Source organism: Lynx canadensis, chromosome F1, assembly GCF_007474595.2.
Source record: "Lynx canadensis isolate LIC74 chromosome F1, mLynCan4.pri.v2, whole genome shotgun sequence".
NCBI lineage: Eukaryota > Metazoa > Chordata > Mammalia > Carnivora > Felidae > Lynx > Lynx canadensis.
Genome location: NC_044319.2, coordinates 32,468,947 through 32,486,356, shown reverse-complemented (window position 1 = coordinate 32,486,356; position 17,410 = coordinate 32,468,947). Strand labels below are relative to the sequence as shown.

General features: G+C 42.4%; 1 protein-coding gene across 1 annotated transcript in view; it reads left to right on the top strand.

Annotated features, from left to right (window-relative positions):
- HHAT (hedgehog acyltransferase) overlaps positions 1–17,410 on the top strand; it is a 292,122-nt gene that overhangs the window by 38,077 nt on the left and 236,635 nt on the right. The window contains exons 4-5 of the mRNA XM_032591811.1: positions 13,443–13,637; positions 15,984–16,193. Of these exons, the coding sequence (XP_032447702.1) occupies positions 13,443–13,637; positions 15,984–16,193 (405 nt within the window). The remainder of the gene's footprint in view (positions 1–13,442; positions 13,638–15,983; positions 16,194–17,410) is intronic.

Here is a 17,410-nt window from a genome sequence, read left to right as displayed (position 1 = left end):
TCAAATGATCATATTGAAAAAACACCGATTAGGGGCGCCTGGGTGGCTTGGTCGGTTAAGCGTCTGACTTTGGCTCAGGTCATGATCTCACGGGGCCGTGAGTTCGAGCCCCGCGTCGGGCTCTGTGCTGACAGCTCAGAGCCTGGAGCCTGTTTCAGATTCTGTGTCTCCCTCTCTCTCTGCCCCTCCCCTGTTCATGCTCTGTCTCTGTCTGTCTTAAAAATAAATAAACGTTTAAAAAAATAAAAAAAAAAAAAAGAAAAAACACGGATTGTTGAGGACAATGTATAAGTTCAGGAGAAAGTAGTGAATGATATCACTAAATGGGAATCATTTCAATGTCGAATACTTTATGCCACAGTAGCTGTTGTAGATCAGAATTCCAGTAGTATTTTTTTATTCTTGCCCTGGCTTGGAGTGGAGAACAAGGGCTACTTCAAAGGGGATGTTTGAGAAGTGCTTTCACAGGAGGGAGGATTGAAAGCCTCTTGATGGGTTTAGCTCCCAAGGGATCTCAGACGCTGCCTGGAGGATCTTTCTGTCGCTGAGGGGCCAGGCTTTTGTCCAGCGTCTTCTGATACACGCTTCTTGACTCCGTAGATTCCCCAAGTGAAAAAAAATGAGTCTGTGCTTGGAAATCTACATAGTAAAGATGACCCGACCAAAAACTGACTTGGAAGTCAGCCCACAGGAAACGTTTGATTCTTAGAGGTTCATGGAGGTGAAGAGACAGAAGAAGCAGGAGCCTCTGGGCACGACAGACCACAGTGTGAGGCTAAGGAAAACAGGGTGTCGTGTGGTTACAAACGTGTAACGGACATGGGCTATTTTTTAGCTCTTTCTTGAAAATCGGTGCTTTTTAGGATCGTGTCTCATCCTGGAAGATAGGAAATTCCAACGACACGTTAACTTTGTTTTAAATGTGATACCGATTACTTTTTTGTACCCAAGTGGTTCCCATCTTCTAAAATGGCAAAAACTTCACTGTTATATGCTGCCAGATCTCCATACATTGAAACATTTCATAGAGCTTTCTGAGCAGACCCAATAGTAAATAATAATTTTTTGGGTGTCCCTAAGCTAGTAGCGATTTTAGGTACCTAAGCCCTCATTAATGGGTTTCTTTTCTTCCACAAATTTCTGTTTGGTCTTTTTTTTTTTTTTTTTTTTTTAAGACTTCAAGTTTTCTAGAGATTTAACATTTTTGTGTCTAACTAAAATTTCTCTGCCCACAGACAGATGACTTATTGCCCCAGGTCTCAGTTTTCCCATCTGTGAAATGAATAGCTTACTACCCGTCACTGTTACTTGTGTGAGGGAAAGACGAAGGATGTCGAGGACGATCTGTGAGATGTGTCCACTCTTGCTACTGCTGCCATGGTTGTGGGTGAACTGCAGTGCAGCAGAAGAGTACGAGATGACGATGATGTGTCAGGTCTTTGGGTTTCTCCCTGATTAGGTTTATAACTTTAGGAAAGCTTTTCACGGCAGGATTTTAATTCATCATTTTGTGTAAGGTAGGGGTGGTAAGAGAGCATTATTATTTTTTTAACCCCCTTAAAAATGAGGAGCTTCATTTGTCATAAATGTCATTAAGAAGTAAGGGTGTAACATGGAGAAAACAGGACAAAGAGAAAGCACAAAAGAAATGGCAGATAAATAGATCGGTAGTCACAATCAATATAAATGGACCCAGTCCCCACCCATACCCGCCAGAAAAAGGTTGTTGGGCTGGATAAAAGAAAAACAAATAATGGCTCAGTTGGTTAAGCGTCCGTCCGGGTCTTGATCTCTGTTCAGGTCATGATCTCACAGCTTGTGAGTTCCGAGCCCTGCATCCAGTTCTGTGCTGATGGCTCGGAGCCTGCTTGGGATTCTGTCTCTCCCTCCTCCCTCCTCCCTCCTCCCTCTCCCTCTCCCTCAAAATAAATACACTTAAAAAAGAAAAACAGAAGTAAGGGAAAATAAAGAAATAGAGTCCTGAGATGTGCTTCTTAGCAAGATGTACTTAAAATGGAAGGACATGGAAAGTTTGGTAGGTAAACGGATGGGAAAAGACATTCCAAGCAAACCTAAGACTCCCCTGTCCACCCATATACTGGTGTGGTTTTATTAATAACCAGCAAAGAGCATTATTAGTGACAGAGGATTATTATTTAATGATACAGAGTTAATTCCATTAGGAGGGTGTTACAATTCTAATTTTGTCTGCTTTAGGAGATGTAAAGCAAAAGTTGATCAGTACCATAAAGATAGAAAAGTTTATGGGGCACTTGGGTGGCTCAGTCACTTAAGTGTCCAGCTCTTGATTTTGGCTCAGTTCATGATCTCATGGTTCCTGAGTTCATGTCGGGCCCTTGATGACAGCACAGAGCCTGCTTGGGTCTTGCTGTCTTCCCCCACCCCCCCACCCAAAAAAAAAAAACCTTAAAAAAGTTTGGTTATAGGGAGAGGTTTTAACATAATTTCATGACTAATATATCATTTAGAAAAACAAGGAAAATATAATTAATGAGCTTGATATAAGAAATATATGTAAATTATTATATCTAACAACTGGAGAATTCACAGAATATTTATAAAATTTAATGACATATAGACCATACATTTCAACACATTTCAAAGTATTTTCAACAAAATGTCAAAGTATCTGTTCTGTATAGGTTACTCTCTTTAATCCCAGTGCAATTAAGTTTGGAAACCGGTAACACGAGATGACCTAAAAACTCTAACTCATTTAGAAATTAAAGAAAACATACTTTTAAATAACTTGTAGGTCAAAAAGAGATCATCATACTATAAGTTAGAAAATAGAAATAAATGAAAAATGCTACATGTATCAAAACTTGTAGGGTGTGGCTAGCATGGTATTTAATTGGAAACCATAATCCTACACATTCCTATTAAGAAGAAAGGCTGAAAAATAATGAGCAAAGTACATACAGTTTAAGAAGTTAAAGAACAGAAAAAAGGAAGGAAGAAAACAACAAAAATAAAAGTAGAAATTAATGGTAAGATTGGTCAAGGAAAAAGAAAGTGCACAAATAACCGATATTAAGTATGGAAAAGCTGATGAAAAAATAGAGTAAGAGGATATATATTTTGCACAACTTTACACCAAAAATCTTGAAAACTTTGGCAAAGCAGACAAATTGCTGGAAATATAACTTACCAAAACTGACTCATGAAGAAATAGACCAAATAGTTACCAAAACCATGAAAAGAAATTTAATCACTAGTCAAATCTATTTAAGAAAATACTAGTAATCAGGGCGCCTGGGTGGCTCAGTTGGTTAAGCGTCCAACTTTGGCTCAGGTCATGATCTCATAGTCTGTGAGTTTGAGCCCCGGGTCGGGCTCTGTGCTGATAGCTCAGAGCCTGGAGCCTGCTTCAGATTCTGTGTCTCCCTCTCTCTCTGCCCCTCCCCCACTCATGCTCTGTCTCTGTCAAAAATAAATAAAAAAAATTAAAAAAACACTAGTAATAAACCAATTCTGCCAAACATCCAGACACAAATGACTTAAATCTTAACCAGGCTTTTTCAGAAAAGAGAAAAGGAGGAAATGTATATTTAATGAAGATAGTATAAGATTGGTACCAAAATCAAAGGATATGCCTTACCAGAAAGTATGACTTACAAAGATATAATAATTAGGACATTGTTGTATTGGTACCAGGATAGACAAATAGACCAATGGAACAGAATAGAGTTTAGAAAATACCTATGCATAGATGGAAACTTGATTTATGACAGAATTGGCATTTCATATCTATGTGGAAAAGATGAACTGTTCAGGGGTGCCTGGGTGGGTCAGTTGGTTAAGCGTCTGACTTCAGCTCAGGTCATGATCTCACGGTTTGTGGGTTTGAGCCCCGTGTAGGGCTCTGTGCTGACAGCCCAGAATCTGGAGCCTGCTTTGGATTCTGTGTCTCCCTATCTCTCTACCCTTCCCCCACTTGTGCTCTGTTTCTCAAAAGTAAATAAATGTTTAAAAAAAATTTAAAAAAAGATTATTAGAAAAGATGAACTGTTCAGTAAGCAGTGCTGACCTAATTGTTTAGCTATATTAAAAAGAAATGAACACTTAACTCATACGACACATAATCCTTTTCAAGGTAGATTAAGGATTTAAAAAGAAAAAAGCATATAACTTTTACAAAGTGTGATCTAGACTATCTGTGGATATTAGGGTTGAGAAAGATTTCTTAAGACCCAAAAAATACAAAATTGTAAAGGAAAACAATTGATAAGCTTAACTACATTAAAATAAGAACTTCTCAATGTATAATTATGTGTAATCATCAGTGTATAATTAGTGTACATCTTTGGATGTAGCCAAAGACACAACGAAGAAAGTGAAAGGCAAGTCACTAATAGAGTTGTTTGCAACCTGACAGAGGATTAGTATTTGGAATATATAAAGAAATTTCCCAAGAAAAAGACAAATCACCCAATAGAAAAAAATGGCACAAATGTGAAAAGGAATTTGCGGAAGAGGAAGCATAAATGACCAGTAAACTTAGAACACCTGTTCAACTTTTTTTAGTAATCAAACAAATACATCTTAAAACTGTATCATTTCCTACTTTCCAGCGTAGCAAAGACAAAACAAAAATCCTGATTGTATCAAATAACAGCTACCTGAACTCAAACAGAAAGGTTGTGCATATGTATTGATACGGCTTCTTTGTAATATATTACTTCAAAGAGATGCATAGCCCAAGGCTACTAGTGCTACTTCTGACATAGTCTCTGGAGAAACTCTTTTTGCCAGTCAGGGGGCAAGTCAGGCCATTCATTGCAGTGATTGATGTTTGTAATGAAGAACCAGAAGGAATCCAGGTGTCCGTTATGGGGAAATGGAGGAATTATAGTGAATGTATTCCATGGAAAGGACTGAATCATAGCTAGAATTGTCAACATGGATGAATTTTTGGATCACAACATTGAGCTAGTAATAAGGCTAGTTGCAGAGGAATCCATCAGATAAGATCCCATGTTTATAAAGCTCAGAATTGTGCAAAACTAAATGATACATTCACATATATGCTTACAAAGATGAGATTACTGTTAAAATTCGGGATAGTGGTTATGTCTGGTTGGGGTGGGAAGTGGATAGAATTGGGGGGAATGCAGGCCCACCCCTTTTTTCCCCTTTGACAGTTTATGACTTGTTTTAATTGAGGTATAATTGACATATGCCCAGGACCCTCTAAAGCACTGATGTAGCCTTGTCTTATCTTAAGCTGATGGTGGGTATGCCAGTGCTATTTCATTATTCTTTATACCTTACAAATCTTATAAACGTTCCTTTCTCTGTGTTTGATTTTTGATATACTGTAACTGGACATGTGGAAGAGTGAAGTGGGGCAGAAGGAGAGCTGAGGGTGCCTTGGGCACACTGAGTGTTTCATCTCCTGCCCTCCCTGTGACTCTTTCATATGCACGGAGACTGACGTGGCCATGTCGGATTGGTCTCCTTTGCCTCTCACTCTTACTCTTGCTATTTCTTGTTTGCTTTCTACAGATCAGTGTTTTCTGTAGCTTTTTTTCATTGTCACTACCCCTGTTCCTCCAGAGTCTTTTTACATAAAACTTTTCCCGATTGTGACTTTCTTACTGTGAAATTTTAATACCACAGATACACTGTCCGTTTGATGTACTATATGCATGCCTGTGCTTTGTGCCTAAAGAGTGATGTTTTCTTGTCTTCAAGAACCAACTCCCCCCCCCCCCCCCCAGGAGATCTAGCCCCTTGGAGAATTTAAGATGTAGATTAACTTTAGGAATGCTCTTGACTGGATGCTCCTCCCTCTTTCCAGATTCCCTCCATTTTTAGCTCTCATTTGCATGGACCACCGTCAGAAATCTACCTAGGTTAGGATATAGATGTTCTTCCATTTAATTTGCTTGTTACTTTGAGTTGAGACTCTTTTTATCTTAGGCAGTTTTCAGAGTAGTTGTGGGAAGGACTTGGGTAAATCCCAGCTTTGCTGCTTTCAAGCCACACGTGTTAAGTGAGTTAGTCGATAACTTTGAGCCTGTTCATTTGTGCAATAGGGATGGTGCTGCTTGCTTCTTGGGGTGGTGGTGAGGGTCTGATGTTTTTCAAGGTTATGCTTGTATAAGATAAAAGCCAAGTACGTGGTGGCTGCTGCTGTGGTCTGCTGGTATTTGCTGTGTGCTGTGACTGGTCCGTGTGTGCTCCCGGGAGCAGTCACCTCTAGGGTGTTCAAGGGAGGAAGCAACTGTCTTGAGATTCTAAAGCCCCCGAGGGCAGAGGCTGCCTATTCAGCCATACCTATACTCTGCCCATGGATGTCTTTCTCTGACCCTCTTTCAAGCTTGGGTTGTTGGGGGAAAGGATTGAGAGCCACAGCTCTTCCCCCTGGGAAGTTGGGTGAGAACAAGAGGGGACCAAACACTGATCTTGATTGTGGACCTGATGTACTGGTGGGTTGGGATCCTGGGAGGAGGAGTGGGCACCTGTGCCTGGAGGTGTGAGGGAAGACCTCCCAGGAGGTGCTCATGAGCTGCAGTTTGAAGGAAGTGGAAGGGTTTGCTTTTTTTGGCTTCTGGCATTTCATTACCAGGCCCAGGGGGACAGGTGGACTTTACATCCGCAGAGCACATCATATGCAAAGTCAGGAGGCGGTGTTCCTTGCCAAGTGTGCACTGAGTCATCTGTGTGTGTGTCTCTCCCATCCCCTCCTCTCAACCACAGGTTGCCTTGTGCGACAGCCAGTGGGCAGGGTTCTGCTTGTGGCTGGGGCACAGTGCTCTCTTTGTCTGAGTCTGCTTGGTTCTGATGTGTAAGTATGAACCACAGCTTTGGCCTCATTAGCTTTGTGCTTTCACCACCTGGACCAAGTGTTCCAGATGGTCGATGTTTTGGGGACTTACGGTGGAAGATTTGGGCTATACTTGTCTTTATTCCCCCGTTTCCAGAGGCACCATGAGCTATGGACAGACAGCACCTGCACAGATGGCATGTTAGTATGTCTGCAGTTCTCCCTGGCCCAACCTCTAAGCCCTCAAGGATGCTTCCCATCTCCAACTACTATCTCATCTCATCTCATCTCATCTCTTCCTTTGGTGGCCCAGCTCCTCCCAGAGAGAGGCAGATGAGGTTCAACAGTGTGATTTCTTTTTTTCTCTTCTCTTCCCTTCTCTTCTCTTCCCTTCTCTTCTCCAGGACAAGTCCTAAAACTTTCCACTGAGCTCCTTGGACAAGGATAAATGCCTTTTCTCTGGGCAGGGCTTTCTCTCTGGGTTTTGGCGAGACTGGACCAAGGGCCGGTACCCTGGGAGGGGAGGCTGAGTAATGGCTCTGAGCTTTGGCTGTGGGTTTGTTATGATTGGATTGTGTGTTGGGTGGGTCAGACAGTTGCCTCCTTTCCTGAACACCCCCTGTGGCCTTGCTACCACCTGAGACATTGTGTTCTCTGCCCTCAGAGCTAAAAATATCCCTGTGTGAACCTTTTGAGAAGGCTGGCCTGGTGTGGGGGCTGAGGGTGGCTGCTGTTGCTAACCACAGAGCGACGTTTTCACTGTACCTCTGACTGGCAGAACCCACATCATTAGCACCGGGCCCTGACCAGCTGAGCTCATCAGCCACAGGACTGAAAAGTGTGGTTCCGTGGCATTGGCTGAAGTGAGGAAACTAACCTCTGGAAGGCTGTGGTCAACAGTGTTCTCTGCCAGCATTTTATTGAAACCACACACCTAATAGGAATCTCTTGTGCTAACCAGACTCTTCTTCCTCCATCAGTGCGTATCTAAGGAGGGATGGAATTGGCTTTGTTTGGGCCCACTGGCCTTTGCTCCCAGGAGAAGCAGCTAGAATGTGGTTGTTGGACTCTGGGATGGTTTTGGGTTTTCCCTCTTTGTTTGGGGATAGATTGTGTGTGTGTGTGTGTGTGTGTGTGTGTGTGTGTGTGTATGTATATATACACACATACATATACACATGTGTATATATCCCTCCCCAAAATATATAACTATATTTTTTAGTAGCAGCTGCAATTGATGATGTAGTATGTAATAAATTATGGCATACATAAGGATTATTGATTGACTTATTCTCAAACAGTTGCCCCCACTGAGTGGTTTCTGGGCAGATGTACAAAAAGAATTCATAGACAGCAAAATCTGGTGTAGTTGCCAACAGTTGTCCTCACCAAGACTTTACCCTTTTGCTCTTCCCGATGGAGGTAAGCTAATGAGGGAACCACGCAGGCACATCCTTTTATCATTCGGTGCCTGCAGCACAGAACAAGCTGAAGTGGGAGAAAAGTAAGGATGTTGTAAGAGGGGGCATTGCCAACCAGCTCTTCTTGTGGCTGGGTCTTGACTCCCAGTGAAGAAGATTTGAAGAAAAGGAGGGTGAGTACATAGTTTTTCCTCAGGGGTGGTGATTTCAGCCTTGGAAACACACCAGTTTAGGGTTAGTCTCTCTGAACCGCCCCCCCCCCCCACCAGTGGGTGGGGTGATGGGTAACAGATTCTATCACAGATGTCTGCTTTCATAGCTTGGTGCCTGTGCCCTATCGGTTGTAAACTATTTGAGATTTCCCCCAGCACGGGTAGAGTTGTAAGAGACCCCTGTGATGGAAAACAGGCAGTAGGCAGGGAGATGTCAGGTGACTCCCTCCGTTCCATCTGCACTGGCAAAGCAGCCTTTGTTTATAAGGGGTTAAGCGGTATAAGTAGGGACCTTGGAAAACAGCAGATTTTCATGTTAGTGGACTAAACAGCCCCAAATTTTGGTGCTAACTTCTTGTTACTTGTTAGTCATAACTACTAGGTTAAGTCCAAAGACTTGGGGAAGCATATCCATCGACCACATCTACCCATGTACCCACCCAACTGTTCCACCATTCATTCATTTATCCCGCATTTATGGAGTGCTTGCTATATGCTAGGCACCATGTTAGATTCTGGGCTTATATTACTGTAATTTGAACAAGGCAGGATATTAGCCTGTGAAGGGGGACTATCAAGCAGAGAGTCCGTAATGGGCCATCTTGAGAAATAGTTCAGCATAGACACAGGGAGCAGTGGGAGCAGAGGGCAGGTGGCCGACCTACTTCAGTCTGGGGCGGGAAGCACTGTGTCCCATGAGGAAGGCTACTGCATTCTCAGTTTGCTGTTTTGTCAACTGTCACAGAAATGTAGTTTCTTTCTGATTGTTTGCTAGACTTTTAAAAGTTTCTTCTCTTCCCTCACCTGCCTTTTCATCTTCTGTTAGAAACTGAAGAGCCTGGAATAAGGCGAGTGAAGGGGGTCAGGAAAGTCCTATGCCTCAACAAAGTTTGCCCAGCCTGTCTTACTCTCGAGCTTCAGGTTGCTCACACTTTGATGCTTTTTGAAAGAGATTTGTGAATGCAAATTAAAGCCACAGTGAGATACCACTGCACACTTGGCAGACTGGCTCAGATGAAACATAGTGACAGTGCCAGATGCTGGTGAGGACGGGAATAAAATGGAGCACTCATACCTTCCTGGTGGAAATGCTGTTTAGCAGATTCTTGTAGAACTAAACGTGCAACTACCATGCCACCCAAACAATGCACTCTTGGGCATTTATCCCAGAGAAATAAAAACTTATTTTTACACAAAAAAACTGTACACATATGTTTATATCACTTTTGTTCAGAATAACAAAAAACTGGAAACCCAGATGTTCTTTAACAGGTGAATGGTTAAATAAGTGGTGAGGCATCCATAACATGGAATACTACACAGCAGTAAAAAGGAGCAAACTTTAAATACCCTCAGCAACTTGGATGAGTCTCCAGGGAATTACACTGAGTGAAAAAAGCCAACCCCAAAGGTTGCATACAATTCTTCAAGTAAAATTTTAGAAATGGGGAAGATGGTGGTGGTTTCCAGGGGGTAAGGATGTGGGATAAAGGGAGTGGGAAGGAGGTAGTTGCAAAAGGGTAACACAAGAGATCCTTATGGCGATAGAACTATTTACCTCCATCTGTAAAGATAAGATGTTACATATCTTTACTGTGGTGGAGACTGAACCTATACCTGTGATAAAATTATATGGAACTAAACACACACACACATACAAAGGAGTATAAGCAAAACTGGGGAAACCTGGATAAATTTGGTGGATTGTAGCAATGTCAGTATCCTCGTTGGATATGCTATGGTTTTGCAAAATATTACCATTGGGAAAAACTGGGTGAAGTGTAGGAGGGGGGATCTCTTTGTATTATTTCTTATAACTGCAGGTGAATCTACAACTATCTCAAAAATCTCAAAAGCATTGTATAGAATTAGAATTTAAATTTCTAAATTAGAAACATCACAGCCCAGCTTTAAATTAAGCTCATGTTTTGTGTAAAATGATTCTTTGTGCCTTCTTCTCAAGTGGCCCATAATTTCCAGTCATAATCATCACTTAATTTAAACAAACTGGGATTTTGTTGACTCTTAGGTGGATTTTTTAAAACTTGAGCTTGACATAGATTATGTGTGTGATCAAAACTGTGTATCTGCCCAGGTTGCCCCGAAAGCTTGGGGGGAAAAGTCTTAAAGTCCTTCTGGCGAGGAATGAGAAGTCTTGTTTTTGAATAAAACATAACCCATTTTATTTTTGATTTTTGAAAAGTTAAGTAGTTCCCAACATATTTGGTGTCAGAAGCTTAATACCTGCTACTTAAGCATTTTCACTAAAGAGGTAGACAAAAGTTTGATAAATACAGAAGCACTTTTGGAGTAGATATCGGTGAAACAGGCCTCCCTAGGCCTTTGCATATGAAAATGGTCTTTGAAGCACTTGGGGAAAGACCCCTTCCTCAGGCCATCCAGATGCAGCTTGTATGGGTGGGCAGGGTCACTCTTCCATTTCTAGCCCCTCTCCAGCTGCCACAACCCTGGGATCATGACCTGAGCCAAAATCAAGAGTTGGATCCTTAACTGGGGTGCCTGGGTGGCTCAGTTGGTTAAGTGTCTGACTTCAGCCCAGGTCATGATCTCACAGTTCGTGAGTTTGAGCCCTGTGTCGGGCTCTGTTCTGACAGCTCAGAGCCTGGAGCCTGCTCCAGATTCTGTGTTTCCCTCTCTCTCTGCCCCTGTCCTGATTGTGTTCTGTCTCTCTGTCTGTCTCTCTCTCTCTTTCTCAAAAATAAGAATATTAAAAAAAAATTAAAAAAAGTTGGATGCCCAACTGACTGAGCCACCCAGGTACCCCCTAATTTATATCAGTTTTAAAAAAGTAAGTATTATTTTTATCTTTTTCTTTACGTCACCTGTCTGCCATGGATGCCTCGACCCACTGGGGAGAATGAGTAGATAATATGAGGGCTAGTGGAGAACATGAAGGCAACGTGAGAGTGTTTTCTGTGCTTCCTTAGAATGGCATTAAATGTGGTCTGCCTGTCCTAGATGGCAAGAGGAAGACAGTGGGGGATGAGAATTGGGAACAAACATGTGGGCCTGTACGGTAGCTTTGGTGGGCACCGTTAAATTCACCAGAGAATCTCCTTCAGCTTTTTCCAAATTGAAGCCCCTTAGTCTTTGGTTAAGTTCCCAAATGAAAGCCAAACAAACAGGCTTCTTCCAAATGGGTCAAATAACGCTTAATAAAATGTAGCTGTGTGTATGTATGTTGCCATGTGTGTGTGTGGAAAAGGATTCCTGGTAGTAAATGCTGTGGATTATGTTGGAAAAACCTTTTTTTTTTTTTCTCATTTGTTAAAACTACTTCCTAAAATGGTCTTTGGCGACCTTGTTTCTTATAAATGGACTCTGCCCAAAGGTGAGTATTTGGGGGAAAATCTGAAGCAAATTTATGTAGCTGTTTTCTGTGGCAGTAGGATGGAAAAATAGTAAAACTGAACTGCAGTTTTCTCTGATTTTCTTGGAACTTAAAAGTGGCTGACCTAGTTGCTCATTCAAAATGTTCTCTCTTGGGCTGGAGCATAGGTTTGGGAAGGGATGGTACTTTGGCAGTATTTTGGAAGAGTTAGCATGTAAGGATGAGATTTACAGTTTGTGGTCCACATCTGTCTTTGTTTTAAAGAATTCTTCTTGGGGCGCCTGGGTGGCGCAGTCGGTTAAGCGTCCGACTTCAGCCAGGTCACGATCTCGCGGTCCGGGAGTTCGAGCCCCGCGTCAGGCTCTGGGCTGATGGCTCAGAGCCTGGAGCCTGCTTCCGATTCTGTGTCTCCCTCTCTCTCTGCCCCTCCCCCATTCATGCTCTGTCTCTCTCTGTCCCCAAAATAAATAAACATTAAAAAAAAAAAAAAAAAAAAAAAAAAAAAAATTCTTCTTGTTTTCACAAGGAGACCTATTTCAAGCATTCCCAACTTTTCAATGTGGTGTATTCCTGGAAACCATATTTTTAAATGTACACCAGAAAGACCCGTTGTATTTCCCTCTAGGACTAGACAACTAGTATTGGTCATGTTCTTACTATGTATGCAGACACTGTGGAAAGCGTTTTACATGCATTAAGTTAATCCTCATGAAGTACATGCCCTTATCCTAATTGTACATATGAAAAAACTGAGGCATGGAGAGATGAAGTCACTTGCCTGGGGTCACACAGGTAGTTAATGGGGATATCAGGATTTATTTGGGCAGTTGGACTTCAAAGCTTGGGTAATTAAACCTCTATAATATGTTGCCTCTCTAACAATGTTAAAACAGTATTGTGGTTTTAAGTAAGGATTTATCAGCCAGATATGACCAAGAATATGTCATAAAAGCAAAGACATATTCATTTAGTTATTTACTGTCAGTAATTATAAAACTTTATAATTGGATAGAACGACATTCTGATTCTCCTAAAATGCGAATGAACATGCCAATCAGATTGACTATACAAAGGTCTCAATATCGTATAAAGCAGGTAAGATATACTTTTTCTGTAAACAGTAAACAATACGTTAGTAAAAATACATGAGATATTTCAATGTAGAAATCTGGTTTGGACCTTAGAAAGCCGTTTGTGGTTTGGTTGGCTCAACTGTCTCACTGAAACACCTGAGAAATGTGTACAAATACTTTCTTTTACCTTCACGTTTGCAGGATGGTGTACGCAGGGTTCCGGGTTGGTGGTTTTCCCAACGGGCTTCTGGCTTCCATAGTGTCTTTTGAAAAGTCGGCTCAATATCTTGTAGGATCCAGTGGTCTGGGTGGCTTTGGCTGAAGGCAGGAAAGTGGCTCCTTCTGGGTGGATCTGGTGGAGTTCTAGGGTAGGCAGCCGTCACTCTAGGGCTAATGTGGAAGGTCCTTCTGAAACCTGTTTGGGTTTCACTAAATCCCCAGGGCAGTGAGAATAGTTTGGTTAATGGATCAGTAAGCATTATGCTTCTATGTAGAACCTTTAATAGCAATACCCATTCACTCACTCTTTTCTCTTTTCCTCTCTGCCCTCTCCCTCTGTCTGTCTCTCACTGTGTCCCTCCCTGTCTGCAGCACAGACCCTGGATCCTGGGGGCTTACGGAATGTGGGCCTCCTGGTGTGTTCTGGGGGCCCAAGGCACGGCCATAATTTTTCTCCACACCCTCATCTCCTTCTGCGTGGCCCAGTTCCAGTCGCAGCTCCTGTCATGGCTCTGTTCTCTCTTCCTGCTCACCACACTGAGGCTGCAAGATGTGGAGGAAGTGAAGGTAAGTGTCTCTGTTTTACCCTTGAGAAGGAGAAGGCCCCTTTAGAAGTGCTCCCATTGGGTAGATGCCTTTGTTTTCAGCCAAGAGTCAATTGAAGAATCATGGTGGGGGTCCCCCTAGTGACCATATGGGGTTGATGCATGTGAATCCGGGTGTGTTGCCTTCTGGAATCTTGTCTTTTGTGTCTGACCCTGTCTTAGCCCTCTAAGGTTGCCCAGGGCTGACCTTCTACCTCTTTTTCCAGTGTGGGTAGGCATGGATGGTGCCAGATGTCATAGGAACAGAGGGTAAGGAGCAACAGGAAAAGAAAGCAATAGTCTTCTCTGCATTTAACAAAAAAATCATCTGTAGAGTGCTCTACAATTTATGGGGAACTTTCACATGCCTCATCTCATGCAGTACCCATGATAGTCCCTGCAACAGATAAGGAAGGTATTTTCCTTGCACAGAGAATCTTGGGAAGTTTTGATATTCTTTCTTTAGTCATTGTGGCACTGAAAGTCTTGTGGTATCGTGGTATCTTTACTCTTGTTCACATGATCATTCATCCACTGGCTTAGGTGATAGCACTTACGCACTGTGGGTCGGCACAGTTGCAGGAAAGATGAGCCAGTGGATGACTTGGTTCCGTGTCTCTTCTAGTAGCTGTGTTTCCTACTCTTGAAACTGGAGGCAGTCATTTAACCTGAGTCTCAATTTCATCATTTTGAAAATGGAAGTAGTATGTGCTCTATCTTCCACGTGGAGTTTCTCTGAGCCTCTGATAACATGATATATGTTGAGTGATTTTGTAAAAACTGTAGCATTTTGAAAATTCAGTGGTATTTCCTGTTATGCTATTTTAATTTTTCTCACCAACGAATTGGGGCTAACACTTTAAGCACATATGTCAAAATCTGGACTTGTGAGAGAAAGTAGGGTAGTGTCTCCATCTTAACAAAAGAGACTTCCCACAATGATTAACTAGGTGATCATTTAAATACATGGGTTTAAAAATAGATCTGCAATAAAAATAAAAGAATTCACACCTAACTTTTTGGGGACCTGGCAAATGTACAAAACAGACTCCAATCATAATTATCATTTGTGTGGCAATAGTTAGCATCAGTTATGGATGTTGGTAGTGACTAAACATTCCATTTATTATGCAGACTAGAGGTTTGAAAAATACTGCCCAAGGGAAAGAAATGAGCAGAAACTACTTGCTTTGGGTTTCCATGCTTTTTTATTAACAAGATTTTTTTTAATGTTTATTTTTGAAAGAGAGACACAGAGAACGAGCAGGGGAGGGGCAGGGAGAGAGGGAGACACAGAATCGGAAGCAGGCTCCAGGCTCTGAGCTGTCGGCACAGAGCCTGAGGCGGGGCTCAAACCCGTGAACTTGAGCCGATCATGACCTGAGCCAAAGTCGGACGCTTAACTGCTTAACCCACCGAGCCACTCAGGAGCCCCGGGTTTCCATGCTTGCACTTGCAGTTCTCTTAGTCTTTCTCAGTGGCTGCTGAAGGCTCAGACATGCAATAGAAACTCTTCACTGTTGGTTTTTCTGTGTAAAGTTGTAAAAGTCCTCCCATGGATCACATTAACTATTCCTTTCTTTGTCCCCCGTTATATCTGGTCTGTATTCCCATAACTTGTTCTTCTCATTAAAAAGGCAATATATATAATGGCAAATGTAAAAACACAAAGATTATAAAATGATCCAAATTTTACTCCACCTAGTACTGTTAAGATTCTACCGCATTTGCTTCTTGTCTTTTATTTCATACATCTTTTAGTACATGCTTGTTATGTCTTATCTCGTGCTGCATTGTAATTATATACTTACATGCCTATCTGCTGTGTGGGAATTTAGACACCTCGAGGGCAAGGACTATTTTTCTTGACTGTGTTTCTAAAGCTTATTTGGCAAATAGTTCTCAACTACATGTGGAGCCAGATTAACAGAAGAGCAAAAGGAAAAATGTGTTGAACACAGGAATCCCATGTGACATTTATAAGCCTCTCTTTGCCTTCAGTATTGTTGGAAGAACTGTCCAAGTATCCACTGGCTGTAGCTCATCTCCATGTCCCCCACTGGATGAACCTGATGCCTATCTGGGCAAACTCTCATCACCGCACATGAGGCCTAACGCTAAGTAGATGAGCGGTGTTAGAGACGCTCTTCCACCCACTGCTCATTAACTCCTGGTTTCCATTCCCACTGAGATTTACCTGCTTCCCAGTGGTGGAGAAACCCCCTGTATGGTACAGCTGCTCTCTCTGTGGAAGCGGTCTCCTTCCCAGGGGACCGGATGGCATCCCTCCTTGGCACTCCAGACTTGTCCTCTTCTTGTGACTTTGCAGAGAGGGTGGTACCAGACGGAGAACGAGTACTACTTGCTGCAGTTCACGCTGACCGTGCGTTGCCTGTACTACACCAGCTTCAGCCTCGAGTTCTGCTGGCAGGAGACTGAGAACAGCTTCTACTCCTTTCCCTGGCTGGTGGCCTACGTCTTCTATTACCCCGTCTTCCACAACGGGCCCATCCTCAGCTTCCCAGAGTTCATCACCCAGGTAGAGCCCGTGGGGGGACTGGATTGGTACTCCGTCCTTGTTGGCCATGGCCATCCATGAGACTCCTGAGGCTTTTCATTCTGGGGTGCCCACAAATTTAAGACACGTTTCTGTTGTGACGTGAGAAATAAGTATTTGAAATACAGATCAGCCTGTCTCTGGGGCATGTTGGCTCTAGGAACCCCCCACCCTGACTCTTCAGTGGGTGCTGGCAACCAGGATTAGTAACTGGGCACAGAAAGGAACTTAAGGGTGGGTATCCACTGCCAGGAAGTCCCAGGGAAAGACAAAAGTGGATTCTGGTGGTGGTACTTGGAAAAGTAGAAAGAGATACTATCTATGCTGTTGGCTGGAAAATACCATGTTCTCCTTTATTGTCACAAACTGCTTATGAAGTAACTGCCATCGCCTGGGAATTGTTCAGGGGGACCTAGATGAGCCAACAGAGTGCAGGTAGAGAGAGTTTCAAGGTAACAGTGTGTTTTTGGGTCCAAGTGCCTGTTTCTGTCCAGGACCCAGCTTCCCTACAGCTTTGTCTGAAGCTCCCATCAAGCTATCTATGTCATTCCCATCTCATTTTCCCTCCTACTTTGAATTTTTGTTTTCATTCTATAGCTAGCCTCATGGAACATGTTCATGAAGTTAATAAAAGTTAAGTACTTGATAATACCTAAAGCCTGTGTTTCTCAAGGGACATTCCTACCTCCTGTCACCAAAACAATCTTGATGGAGGTGAGAATATTAATACATATGTCCACATGTACATGCACATGCAGTACAACTCATGTACACATAAAACACAGCACATGCACATGCACACGTGTACACATACACATGCCTGGAAATGGGCCCAAAGTGCAGGGCCAGCAGCAGTGTTGCATATTTCCAAAGGCGAGCATGTCAGGTGCCCCCTGGAAAAATAGCAGGGTTCTTAAAAATCTCATATTCTGTCTTAAAAATCCCCTGAAGTTATTCTTGTACTCAAAAGTGTACTTCTGCATTATAACAACAAGGTACAGTTTTAAAATTGCCAGTTAAATTATTTAACTTTTTTTTCTCCATAAGTCTTCAAGTGAAATGGATATTCCAGGCAGATACATGTTTGGCATACGGTTTCTCATACCTCAGTTTGGGTTACATAGGATCATTCTTCTGTCATGAAGTATTTGAAGATTGTGTTTGAAAATTATGTTTAAAATGATTGTGTGAAAGATAGG